We start from the raw sequence: 14313 nt of genomic DNA, 5'->3' as shown, positions 1-14313 counted from the left end.
ACATTTTTAATTTCATTTTCTGCCAAAATTAACATCCTGTGTGATGTAGCTCTTTTTTTTTAAATCTGGAATATATATATATATATATATATATATATATATATATATATATATATATATATATATATATATACAGTATATATATATATACATTTTTAATAGAAATGTTTAAAATAAGTGTTTTATATATTTTATATTTCATTTAATTTTATTTCAAGTAACGCAAATGCTTTTTTAAAGGTTTTAGTTAACAATAATAATTGTTATCTGAACCATTATTATTAACACAAACTGCCAACACTATGCTAAACTTATTAATATAAACACAAACTGCAAACAATATGTTGAGTTATTAAGAAAGCATTGGCTAAATGTGAAAATTTACATTTTTTATCAAGTTTTGGTGTTATTTTATTTCAGTCTAAAAAACACACTTTTTTATACTTTTAATGAACTATAATAAACCTGGTGTGGCATACAGACAGAAATGACTCCACACATGGTGTTTTGTTTCCAGTTTTATTTGTGATCTGTCTCTTTAAGAGGAAACGATGGCTCGTTAGAAACTTCAGCTAAATGTTAAAGTCTGATAAGCATAAGCTGTGAAAACCTCAGAGCAGACGCAAACATTGATGAGCACGATAACTCAATGCTAATGAAGAGAAGAGAGCCAAACCTGGTAAGTTCTGGTCTTCATGGCGATGAAAGCGTTGAATGGGATCAGCAGAACCATCACGGCCACACCGGCCAGAACCGACGGACCCAGATTCTGAACACAAGACAGAAAACTCTCAGAACGTTTCTGTCAGACGTCTCTTCAGACTTCAAGTACTGACCCAACACAATAACCATCATATTTTTATATTTTAAATGAGATTTATTTTTGAATTATTTAAATTTCACTTTCATTTTAGCTAAAGCTTTAGTAATTTTACTAAAGTAGCTTTTGTCATTTTCATTAATTAATTAATTAATTTTCATTACATAATTACAATTTATATTAAAAAAATTTTTTTTATGGTTTTAGATTAGGCTTAGTTAATGATCATTAAATTTTTTATTATTTTATTTTCATCTTAATTTTAGCTAAGTTTTAGTAATTTGTTGTGTTTTTGTCATTTTCATGCGTTTTTTTAAATGTCTCTATATTTTCTAGTAATTTTATTTTTTTAATGTATTAATAAATTAAAATGTGTTAAGAATGTTTAAATTATTTATAATTATTCATATTAACAATTAATTTATTTATGAATTTTTCTTTAGTTTTAGTTATCTAAAAGAAAATGAGAAATTTTGCCTTTGCATTGGCTACTAAATGAAATAAATGAAATAAAAATAAGTTTCAGTACTTTATTTCAATTAATGTTTATTTTATTACAAGTAAAAACATTTTTTACATTTTTATAAATTTTATTTTCACTTTCATTTTTGCTAAAATGGTCATTTTCATTAGTTTTTTATTTTATTTTAATGTCTCTATACCTTTATTAATTTATTTATAAATTTAAGAATGATTAATTTAATAATAATCATTATTTTTACCAGTCAATTGATTTATGAATTTTCTTTAGTTTTAGTTATTCTAGTACTTCAAGTTAAACTAAATCAAAAATTTGCAGTTTCAGTATTTTATTTCAATTAATTTAATTTCAAGCAGCAACATTTTTTTTTTATGGTTTTAGATAAGGTTTCATTAATGATAATAACCCCAATCAACAATATTATTAACATGATATTGACCGAACAAAAAAAATTGACCATTTTAAACTAAATGTCTTGATTTTCAATGGTTCTCGGAAATCAATAATACACCTCAAAACACAAGGCGCTCAACACAAACCTTTGTTTTTTACTTTTCTTTACGGTTTTGTTCATGGTTTTTAAGACATGTTCCCTTACATACATACCTTAATGTTAAAAAAACCCTAAATTCTCTTTTAAAAGCCATCAATCACTATGCATGATTGACCATCTCTTTTAAGAACAAAACTGCAACAAATTAAATAAAATAAAAATACCATAAGAACACCATCAACATTAACAAAACAGAAAGCACAATAAGCATCCAAACCTACAACAGCCAGAGGAAGAAGAGCGCCAGGATGATCTGCAGCGGCGCTGACCACAGCATGTTGAGGAAAGTGGTGAGATCCATGAACCGCTGGGCATCCACAGACATCAGGTTGACCACCTCACCCACCGTCGACGAGCGCTTGGCCTCGTTCGTGATCACTAGAGACTGCAGAGACACCACAAACTGTCAGAAACTGCACCGTATGCATCGGTGATTCAACTATAAATAATAATAAATAACTTAGTGCTGTCAAACGATTAATCGCGAATAAATCGCATCCGAAATAGTTTTTGTTTACATAATATATGTGTGTATACTGTGTATATTTATTATGTACATATAAATACACACACATGCATATATATATATATATATATATATTTAAGAAAAATATGTTATGTTTATATATTAAATATATTTATATATAATATAAAATATAAGAATATGAATATATAATTGCATAAATGTAAATATTTTTAAAATATATACTGTATGTGTGTGTATTTATATATACATAATAAATATACACAGTACACATACATATATAATGTAAACAAAAACTTTTATTTTGGATGCGATTAATCGCGATTAATCATTTCAGAGCACTATAAATAACAATTCTGTAATGCTTCCACAAATCAGCATAAACTGGAAAAATCTCTCTTTTCATTCTCGTAATACAAAACAACTAATAATTTAATTTTTACTTTGAATTCAGATTGATTTTATCAACCTTTTTTAGGATAATTCAGTTTAAAGTGGCCAAAAAAGGTTAGCGATTAATAATAATAAAGCTGTAAATAAATTTCGAGCTGCTTAAAATGTTCAGTAATAAGTAATAATAAATAATATCTCTGTAGCTGTCAAACAGGTTTCCACAAACATATACAATAAAAACTTTCTTTTCATTGTCACAATTCAATTACAACTAATAATTTCATTTCTGCTTCACTTTCAACTCTGTTTTCTGTAATTTAAAGTAGTTCATCAATCTTTACTGTTGTCAAACAATCCAAAAACAACTAATAATTTCATTTCTACTTCGATTTTAACTAGATTTTACATTAACAATTCAATATAAAGTGGTTGAAAAAGTTTCATAATAAATAATAATACATAATATTTCTGTATCTGAGGAACATGTTTCCACAAACCAGTAAACATAATAAAAGTCTTTATTTTTTATTGTCACAATCCAATAACAACTAATCATTTCATTTCTACTTTGCAACTTGATTTTCTGCCAAAGTAATTTAAAGTGGATAAAAAAATAATAAATAAAAATAAATAATGTCTGTTGTTGTCAAACAGGTTTCCACAAACCAGCATAAACTGTAAAAATATTTATTTTCATTGCCATAATGCATAAACAACTACTAATTTAATTAATTTCAACTAAATTTTGTCGTCAGCAAATCAATTTAAAGTTTATAATAAATAATAATAATAATAATAATAATATCTCTGTAGTTGTTAAACAGGTTTCCACAAACCAAAACAGTGTAAAAAATAGTTATTTTTATTGTCATAATGCAAAAACGATTAACATAATTTAATTTAACATGATTAAAAATGTTGTAATAAATAATAATAAATACATACAATGTAGGTTGTAACTTTGACACCACTATTTAGGATTACAATTTTTTAAAAATCATCAAAAATGAGCAAATAACCCTGTTTTATATTTTCGTGGACTATTTTTTACAGTGTTCAGGTTATTTATTTTTTTTGCAGCTTATCTTCCACAGAAGGTCTAAACCAACAGAGCAATAAAAACCTAAAACAGTTTCTACTAAAAAAGATGTGAACAAAAGTTTGTACTATGTTTTGGACTTGATTTCTTTGATGTAATATGGAATACCATCTACATCTCATACAAACATGCTATACGAACATGCTAGCCCTTCAGTACCACAGTATATATCAAATTAGTTATTGCATTGAACTGGTGATGCATTTCAATGTTTTTTCTAATGCAATATCCAGTGATGAAGCAGAATTTCAGGAATATTTCACACCCATGAGTTCAGCAGCATTCGGTTATTACGCAGATCTGGGTAAAAGTGCACGTGTGTGAAAGTGCACCGTCACACCTACACCACACCTAACACAACTCAAATCTTTCTTTTATTCTATTTGTTTACTCATGTGGAGTAGAGCAGTAGAGCAGAGGTCAGACGGCAAAATCACACAAAGGCTGGAGTTTATTTAGATCACCGTCTGTCATCGTGACTCTAAACACAATGTCATGCTGAAATTAACATTAAAATATTGTTCCTTTATTCAGCGCATCTTATTTTGCATTGCATTTTTTTAAAAGGTTGATAAACTGTGAGTGCAAATAAAAAGCAAACCGTACTGTCACACAGAATAAGCATGTTTTCCAGCGTTATGTGTATATAATTACTGTGAAGTAATTCAGCCTTTATCTCACAACATGCGCCAGAAGGATTGTAAACGTAACTCTTGCTTCTGACAGTCACAGCATTACAGTCAGAGCAGGAATAACACATTCAAGTGCAAGTATCTGTTGATATAAGCTCAAATATCAGTGTTTAGAGTTTTCCTTGGGACTCAGCACACTTTCTCTGACATGTATCATATGAACCCAACTACATTTATAATAATAATAACTAAACCTGTAATACTAGAGCATGGAAAGTTCATTTGAGTTTGGAAAGGTACAGTTTCTAGTATAATCTATGAACTGTCAAAACCCTACTGTATAACTTGCATTTTGTCATCATTTACTCATGTGGTTCCTATCTGGAAGATCATTTTTTTCCAATGAATAAACAATAAAAAATGCTAACTATGACTTTTTAATCTTAGGATTCTGATTTTCTTTCTTGCAATTGCAAGTTTGTATCTGGCAATTTATTGTTTCAGCCATAGAATTAAAACTAAAACTGATAACTGCAACTTTTATTGCAAAATTCTGACTTTCTGTCATGCAATTCTGTGTTTATAAATATCTCTGAATTGCAAGATAAAAGTTTGAATTGTGAGATAATGTAATTTTCAATACTTTTTTTTTATCCCATGGCAGGAAAAAAAATCCACAGGTTCCAGACCTGTAAGCAATATTTGTATGTACTATGTACTATAATATTTAGAATAATTATATAGTTCTCATTATTTACTCCTATAAAGTGCTTTAAAAAAATGTGACCCTGGAGCACAAAAGCAGTCTTAAGTCTCTGGGGTATATTTGTAGCAACAGCCAAAAATACATTGTATGGGTCAAAATTATTGATTTTTCTTTTATGCCAAAAATCATTAGGATATTAAGTAAAGATCATGTTCCATAAAGTTATTTTGTAAATGTCCTACCATAAATATATCAAAACTTAATTACTGATTAGTAATATGCATTGCTAAGAATTCATTTGAACAACGTTAAAGATTAATTTCTCAATATTTCGATTTTTTTGCCCCCTCAGATTCCAGATTTTCAAATAGTTGTATCTCAGACAAATATTGTCCTCCTAACAAACCACACATCAGTGGGAAACTGATTTATTCAGCTTCCAGATGATGAATAAATCTCAATTTCGAAAAATTGACCCTTATGAATGGTTTCGTGGTCAAGGGTCTCATATATGGTTCACCAAAAATGTTTACTCATTAAATATTGCATTACTTTTATGTATTATGCATTTATTTCTTCTGTGTAACACAAAAGAAGGTGTTCTGAAAAATGAGTCCACTGACATCCAAAAAAACTTCTTTAATATATCTATATATAAGATATCTATATTTAACATAAAATATTAAAATATTTTTTGTCACACAGGTTTGCAAGTAAAAGACACCAATTTTTGAGTCAACAATCCCTTTAACCCACAGCACTTTCAGTCAGTCACCTCACTGGAAAGACTCTCCTGGTCGGCCAGCACTAACCAGCATGAACCAGTCCTGTCAGAACATAGATTTGTGCTGGTCTGAGCAAGTCTTTATTCTCAGAGAGACATCTGTACCTTCCTGTAAATGGCTCCGATGATTCCCGAGCGCAGCCTCATGCCCGTGACAAAGCAGTACTGAAAGTGCTGATGCAAGATGAGGGTCTGTAAGAGGGAAGTGCCGAACATCATGAACGCCAGCGAGTAACCCCACCACAGCGGGGCATTGGACTGTTTGGTGAAGTCAATCAACATCCTGACAATGAAAGGAGAATCACGTTAAAAACACACCTCTCTGCATTGTGGTTTCCATAAATTATCAACTGTAGACACTACCAGGCAAAAGTTTGGGGTTGAAAGGTTTTTTGAAAGAAGTCTCGTCTGTTCACTAAGTCTGCGTTTATTTGACCGAAAATATAGTAAAAAATGTGAAATATTATTACAATTTAAAATAGCTGTTTTCCATGTGAATATCTGTTAAAATGTAATTTATTCCTATGATCAAAACTGAATTTTCAGCATCATTACTCCAGTCTTCAGTGTCACAAGTGAGATATAAAAGAAAAAGAAAAAAATATTTTTTATTTTTTGCATTAAACTGATTAAAAGTGACAGTAATGACATTTATAATGTTGCAAACGATTCCTGTTTCAAATAAATGCTGCTCTTTTGAACTTTCTGGTCATCAAAGAATCCTGAAAAATAAAATGCATCACAGTCTCCACAAAAATATTGTGCAGCACAACTGTTTTCAACACTGATAATAATCAGAAATGTTTCTTGAGCAGCAAATCAGCATATTAGAATGACTTCTGAAAGATCATGTGACACTGAAGTCTAAGTGTAATGATGCTGAAAATTCAGCTTTGATCGCAGGAATAAATTACAGTGTAAAAGATATTCACATAGAAAACAAGTATTTTAAACTGTAATAATATTTCTCAAGTCTACTGTATTTTTGATCCAATAAATGCTTATTTATTTCAAACTTTTGACTAGAAGTGCCTGTTTCAAAATAGTAAAAAGGACTGTAGAGAAACATATTTGCATTCTGTTTGCATTGCAAAACACAGGCAGAGAGTGTGAAGAGCATATGTGAGGAAAGTAAAACAACATGCAAATGATTCTGCAGGCTTCTATGGAAAACAGCAATATAAAAGATAATTTTTACATCACATTCCATCTAATCTGCGTAATTCATGTTTGCTCTTCCTGTTATAAGCAAACGAAATAAATCCATGCGTGTAATAAAACCCAGGTCTAGGTAAATGTTAACGGAACATACAAATAATATTACAGCTGATCTGACTAAATCAATCCCTTTAATATATCAGTTATGAATCATAATATCAGCAGCTACCATGAATGAAAACAGAAGCTCGTCACAACCCTGTGAACATCTTCGGTTAATAACCAGTGCAACAGAGCAAACGTCATCGTAAACGTCACTTACTGGCAGCTTTATCCTGATGAGTGCGATATCACTACCTTCCCATCATAAAATCATAACTAATTATGACTCTAGTGTTCCTCTTTGTTTGGGAATAAAGCAGCAGCGACTTCACCTGAGCAGCTGAGGGTTCACGAAGGTAATGAGATCCTGCAGCAGTTTGAAAGCGGAGCCGATGAGGAAGTAGGGCCCGAAGGCCCTGAGAAGGGCCCGCAGGAACGAAGGCTGTCGCACCTCCTTCCTCTTAGACAGCAGAACCTCCTCCTCCTCCGGACTGACGCTCACATGGTTGGGTTCAGCGTCCGGGCCTGCCTTCCTAAACGCGGCCTGCTCCTTCACACTCGGCTCACTGCACAGAAAAACAAGAACGGGTTCGGTTCCCGGTGAATGCATGAACTGAACAAATAAACAAGAGTTTAATGTAAGTCGCTTCAGACAGAAGCATGAATGTAAATGCATCAGTTTTGGGAAATCAAATCACGAAGCTGAACCTGGACTCACGTGTCATTCTGCACTAGCGGCACCAAAAACACCTTCAAAAATAACTATTTTTCACACCGTTTCAAAACGTTGCTTGTGCATAATAACCGTATTTTTTTATTAATATATCACAGTGATGAAAACAGAAGCTCATCATAAACTTGACATTTAAAAATTACGATACACAACAGAATTTTTTTTAAAAAGTATTACGTTAAGTTGTTTTGACAAATTCAATTAATTAGGAAGGCTGTCAGTCGATTTAAAAATGAACTAATCACAAATTTTTGTGTAATTAATAACAATTAATTGCATATTAATATAGTTATATTGTCATTTCACATTGAATTTCCAAATGAATGTAGGAACAACAAAGAAGGTATATGTTAAATATGTGTTTAATGGCATCTTTTTACTTAGTAGCCTATTATTAATTAAAACATCATTAATAGCAATACTGCTACTGAATGATGTCTCTATTAAATGCATTTTCCCCTCAATATTAGCCATTAATTATAGAAATTCAACATTACAGTATAACTGATAGCCATTTTTTTTAACATTCAATAGGCTTTGAAAAATATTAGAACTTTTCATTTAAGCGAACTCAATGCAATCTTCAGATAAAACTACACATTTAAATTATATTTCATTAAAATATTTAAATTATATTTTTAAACGATACATTTTCTTTTGCTCTTTGCATTTCCATCAATAGGCGCGTTTCCATTATCCTTCAAATTGCTCAAATTGAAATTGCGAATTGAAAATACGGCTAACGGAAAAGCATTGATTTCGCAAAAACGCCCATATATCGCAAAAAAGTTTTTACGCTCGCATGAGGTGGTTTTTCCAGGCAATGCGAAAAATATATAATTTGCAAAGCTGCAATGGAAAGGTTTTTTTTTTTTTTTTTTTTTTTTTTTCATTTACCGGTAACATGGCGTATGTAAAAAGTCATATGATCATTTTTCAGTGTACTATAACCTCCATGAAACACTTCATAAGTGGCAGCGCTCCAGTATAAGGGGCTTTCCCTACCATTATTGCTTAGACAATTTACACTGCACACGTCTGCGGTGCTGAAGACCACAGAAGCTGATTGCGGTCTATGGTTTATTCCAGCTGCACCACGCATGTTTCTGAAGCGACTCTCTGTGCTGCTTCTGTAAACATACACGCATACGCCTCCTTTGAATAAACATCTGTCAATCTGTCAAAATCCCACCAAAATCCATTGCCATGACTAATCGCGAGAGGCAAAAGGTTACGTTTTAGTCCGTTTTAGTCGCATAAAATTGGTTAACGGAAACGCAGTCATTTCACAATACTTTTTTATCGACATTTATAAAATATCGCCAAAGTTTTACGCAAATCTATAATGGAAACACGCCTAATGACAGACTGCAGCAGGTTTCACTTTAAAAGCAGCGCTGTCTCTTTAAAACTTGATGCACATAACGTGGATCTGACAGATATCCGGTTTTCTCACAGTTTTTTGCTGTCATTTAAGACTTTTTAGCTCATTTAAAAGCATGCTTACAAGGTCACTCACCAAAAATGGGCACATTAATCACACAATTGCAACTGGAAAAAAAAAATGGAATTTGGAATTTTGGAAAACATCCTGGAGCTTAGTGTTACTTACTGTAAACAAGAAATGACACTCACAACCTTTTTAATTTACCCAATGTGACAGTGATCGTGAAATCTCTGCCCCTGAAAAAAATGAAAATCTTCCTTTTCTGTTTGAATGTATACCTCTGTGCTTTGGATTTCTCCACCTCCCATTCATTGAGCAGATTGGGAACCACCAGCTCGGAACTGTCTTGCTTGTTCAGCGACCAGACATAAACATCCCAAAACAACACTAATGTTGGAATATCACAATCATTCAAAACACAAACAAAAATCTGTCTTAGAAACACCTTAAAACAAGAATTCGTCTAGCATTGGACAGTCATTTTCAGTGCTTTTATTTTTGTTGTTTATGTCGATTTAAAGGGACAGTTCACCATTCTGTCATCATTTACTCATCCCCATGTTTTCTATCCTCTACAGAATCCAAATAAGAAGATATTTTGAAGAACCTATTCATTTCGCTAAATTTCTTCTTTTATGTTTCAGAGAGGAAAGAAAGTCCTAGAGGTTTGAGAACGACATGAGACCATGTCAGCTTTTTGGTGAACTATCCCTTTAAATCTTACACTTTGGTTTGAGAAAAACATTTGGGCCAAAAGCAATGTAAACTAAACAAACTGACGTTATAAAAATGTTGTGGAAACTGTTGTGGAATGTTTCTAAAATTTATAAATATCCACTTTTATTCTTCTTGATTTGAACGTTGTTTAAAGGTTACAAAAACATTTCTTACAACATTCTACTAACTTTATTTTCACCCCAAATGTAACAGTATTTGAATGTTCTAAGAACATTAAAAAGTCCACTTTACTTGTCATGTACAAATATCATCATAGAGTTGAATGTATATTCAGAATGTATACCAAGCTATAAGAATGTTCCATAAACATTACTTTAGGAACATCTTGTCCTAATATTTATATAACTTAAAAAAAAAAACATTAGTGTAAGTTGTGAGAACAGCTGGACAGCCACTGTTATTACTTTATTTTATATTTGTATATTTGATTATATTTTACTTCATATTACTCACCTAGTAAACCACCAAAAGGTCATTTTGGAGAGGAAACCAGCAGTTATTTCTGGACAAGCATTCTGAAAATCCAATAAAAACACCGCAGACATTTTTTAGTTTGCTGTTCTGAACTTTCCATGAGCTTTCTAATGTTCAAAGATCCACATAATCCACAGTTGATGGCACTAAATCATTCTTTTATTCAATCTTGTATTTTGAAAGCATGACGGTTACCACTGGGCCTAGATCACACACACACACACACACACACACACACACACACACACACACACACACACACACACACACTTACAGGATCTGTGACCACGCTGGAGAAGAGAGGAGGCTTTTCATTGAAGCATGAGAGGATGAGTTGAATCAGGGTGAGGCCGAAGTAAATGTAGAACGTGGTGAACCGCAGCTTGTCTTCGACCCCGTTCTGAAAACAGAGAACGCTGCTTTATCAAGTAATCATAACATCTCTACGCCACATCACAAACGCCCTCAGCCCTGAGCGTGTCCTTATTCCACACAACCCTGCTCTTTATGATATCTTATTTGATTTCACAATGTCAGACCAAGCCTGTTCACATCAGGCTTTCACCCCACACTCACGCCATCAGTCACGCTGTCTGTCAGGAAGGACGAGACGCTCAAACAATGAGTGATGTTCTGAATAATGTCCCAATGTTTTGAAGAAATTGACCTACAAAGAGCTAACTTTTAGCTGTATATCCTCATCATGCTTACAGAGGAAAGTATTTTAAAACTAATGAATCTTTATGACCAAAACACCATTTGATAAAATATATGAAAAAATGTATAATGCACATATTAATATTCATTAATACATCTAAACAAAGTAAATGCACAACATGCACAAACATTATTCATATTATTAAATTATTTATCTGACAATTTGGAATGCAAAACATGCATGAGCCATGTTAATATTATTAAATTAATATATCTGAAAAATGTAAATGCACAACATGCACAAACAATGAATAAATTAATACATCTAAAAAACATCATGGAAAACATGCATAAATAATAATAATGGTATTCAATTAATATATCTGAAAAATGTATAATGCACAACGTGCACAAGCAACATTAACAGCATGAAATATAACTGAAAACTCAAAATACAAAACATGCATAAAAAATATGAATATTATTTAGTGCTGTCAAACGATTAATCGCGATAATAATATGTATGTGTACTGTGTTCATTTATTATGTATATATAAATACACAAACATACAGTATATATCTTTTAAATATTTACATGTATATATTATTATATTTTTTATTATATATAAATATATTTGATATATAAACACAACATATTTTTCTTAAATATATACATGCACGTGTTTGTTTGTATTGATATATACATAATAGATATACACAGTACACACTCATATATTATGTAAACAAAAACCTTTATTTTGGATGCGATTAATCGTGATTAATCGTTTGTCAGCACTAATATTATTAAATTAATATGTCTGAAAAATGCATAATGCAAAGGATGCACAGACAATATAACTATTATTATATTAATATATCTAAAAAAGTGCATAATGCACAATGCACACAAACAATATAATATAATTAAATTAATATATCTGAAAAATGCATCATGCACAAACATTCCTAATATCATTATATATTTCTAGTTACAATATTTGAGTGTTCCTGCAGAGCATGGCATCTCAGTTCATGGGTTCAGTCCCCAGGGAACGCAGGATGTGAATAAATATACTTTAAATGCAATGCGATTCACTTTGAATAAAAGCGTCTGTCAAGTGCATAAAAGTGATTATTCAAAATTCTAAATCAGATGGCATTTGTCATAACCAGGAGCAAGAATCAGACTTATTTGACTTGGAAAAACAGCGGCAGCCTTGAGCTATGTTTGTTGCTCTGTGAGTTAGATAAGCTGTCTTGAAGCAGGTTTTAGGAACAACAGCAGCCCTATTCTCTCAAAACAGTCATGGCCTTAACTGAACTCCTTCAGAGCCGAGAAAAAGCTCAACATGTAGGTCAAAAGATGCATGTGAGGAATAAAACGGGAGGGAAAAGTGCAGAAAGGGGAGAGAGTCGCACTTTACTGAGAGATGACTGTGCTGCCAGAGCAGTTTCCATGGTTAGACTCCTTAATGGAATATCTGCTTAAAACGGACATACTGACCTGATACATGATTTTGGAGCGGAAAGGCACGATGGCAAACAACACTGAGATCGTCCAAAATATGAAGAGCACACCGGACGACTGCACTCCTTTCAGCCTCTCGTACTGGATCAGGAACGTGGCTAACAGCTCAAAGAGAGAAAAGACAGCGAAAGTCTCACAAAACACTGAGATACACCTTCCTTCTGAGCACATACAGTATACTGACTTTTAGATATAAGTGGAGTCATACTGTACATTTTATTAGAATATTTATTTGTTCCACATTACATGCTAAAACTTGTAGCTAGTAATGTAATCCACTACATTACACATTTTAGGCAATGTAATCGGACTGCTTTTAGATTTCTTTTAGATCACTTGTGAAAAAAACAAAAGCCTACCAAAGCAACTCAAAATCAAAAGCCTACAAAACAAATCATGTGCTTCATGTTCACGTTGATCTGATTTTAGACATGAGTGGAGGTTATGAGAACAAGCCATTGTTGAATGAAAGTCTTTTTTGGACTTGAGAGATCTGGACACAACCAACATATTCACACTTACCATTGTCATGCCAACTATTAGAGGAGTAACGAAATATATTGGGGGTTTAGACTGATTCTGGCTCATCTCGTGAAATGAAGAAAACAGGTCTGTCCAGCATACGATCCACAATATCAAGCCGAGAACCTGCACACGCAGATACAACGGATTATTACAAAGAGATAGCAGAGAACTCCAGCACACCTCAGAGACGTTCACATCCCCCACCGTTTTGATTCTGTTCAGTATAGACATCATGATGTAGCCTCTGTTGTTCCTCTTGAGGTAGAGGATGTAGAAAGGAGACGTGAGCCACAGGTAGATGCAGGGGCTCCATGGCAGGACGGACAGCTGAAAGCATGCTGGGAGATCCGGCAGGTCTGTGTGCTTCGTGAGATTGGAGTCCTGAGGGAACACCAAGATCAATTCAGATTCACAGTCCCCAAGCTACATGATATCATACAGTATGTACAGTCCCACAAAGAATGGGAGTCTATTCAATTTGAATCATGCATGGGAATTTCGGTGGGAATCAAACCCATGATCTTGCGAGCATCATGCTCTTCAAAAAAGCACACAAAAATAAAAATTCAATTTGTAAAAATGCACAAACAATATTAAGATTATCATACATTTTTATAATCAATATATAATATCTGAGCTGTCCTGTAGTAGAGCATGGTGTCTCTTTATGAGCTCAAGTTAATATATGAAGTGAATAAATATGCATACTTTGAATGCTTTTCAAACTTCTGATGAAATAAAAATTCCATTAGAACTCACAATATAAGCAGAACTATGAATATGTATGATTTTTTAATTATGATAAAAAATAAATAACCTAGAACTCATAGCATAAACAGAAATATCAATATTTATAAATATTTTTCAAAATTATAATAAAAAATAATAAATTACATTGGAACTCACAATATAAGCAGAAACATGAATATTAAAAATAAATAAATAAATTACACACACAGTAGTTCAGGAATATGAATGTGCATCCTTTAGGAGTGTATA

At 32.2% G+C, this 14313-nt stretch overlaps 1 protein-coding gene across 1 annotated transcript in view; it reads right to left on the bottom strand.

The window, feature by feature from the left end:
- abcc3 (ATP-binding cassette, sub-family C (CFTR/MRP), member 3) overlaps positions 1-13720 on the bottom strand; it is a 44241-nt gene extending 30521 nt beyond the window's left edge. Inside the window, 10 exon segments of the mRNA XM_042736032.1 lie at positions 677-772; positions 2081-2239; positions 6058-6235; positions 7545-7778; positions 9671-9826; positions 10584-10645; positions 10879-11004; positions 12766-12894; positions 13312-13437; positions 13519-13720. Of these exon segments, the coding sequence (XP_042591966.1) occupies positions 677-772; positions 2081-2239; positions 6058-6235; positions 7545-7778; positions 9671-9826; positions 10584-10645; positions 10879-11004; positions 12766-12894; positions 13312-13437; positions 13519-13548 (1296 nt within the window). The 5' untranslated portion in view covers positions 13549-13720.
- Positions 13721-14313: the final 593 nt, after the last annotated feature.

This window comes from Cyprinus carpio, chromosome B12, assembly GCF_018340385.1.
Source record: "Cyprinus carpio isolate SPL01 chromosome B12, ASM1834038v1, whole genome shotgun sequence".
In the NCBI taxonomy this organism is placed as follows: Eukaryota; Metazoa; Chordata; class Actinopteri; order Cypriniformes; family Cyprinidae; genus Cyprinus; species Cyprinus carpio.
The sequence above is the reverse complement of the archived record's forward strand: the minus strand, read 5'-3'. Positions and strand labels throughout refer to the sequence as shown.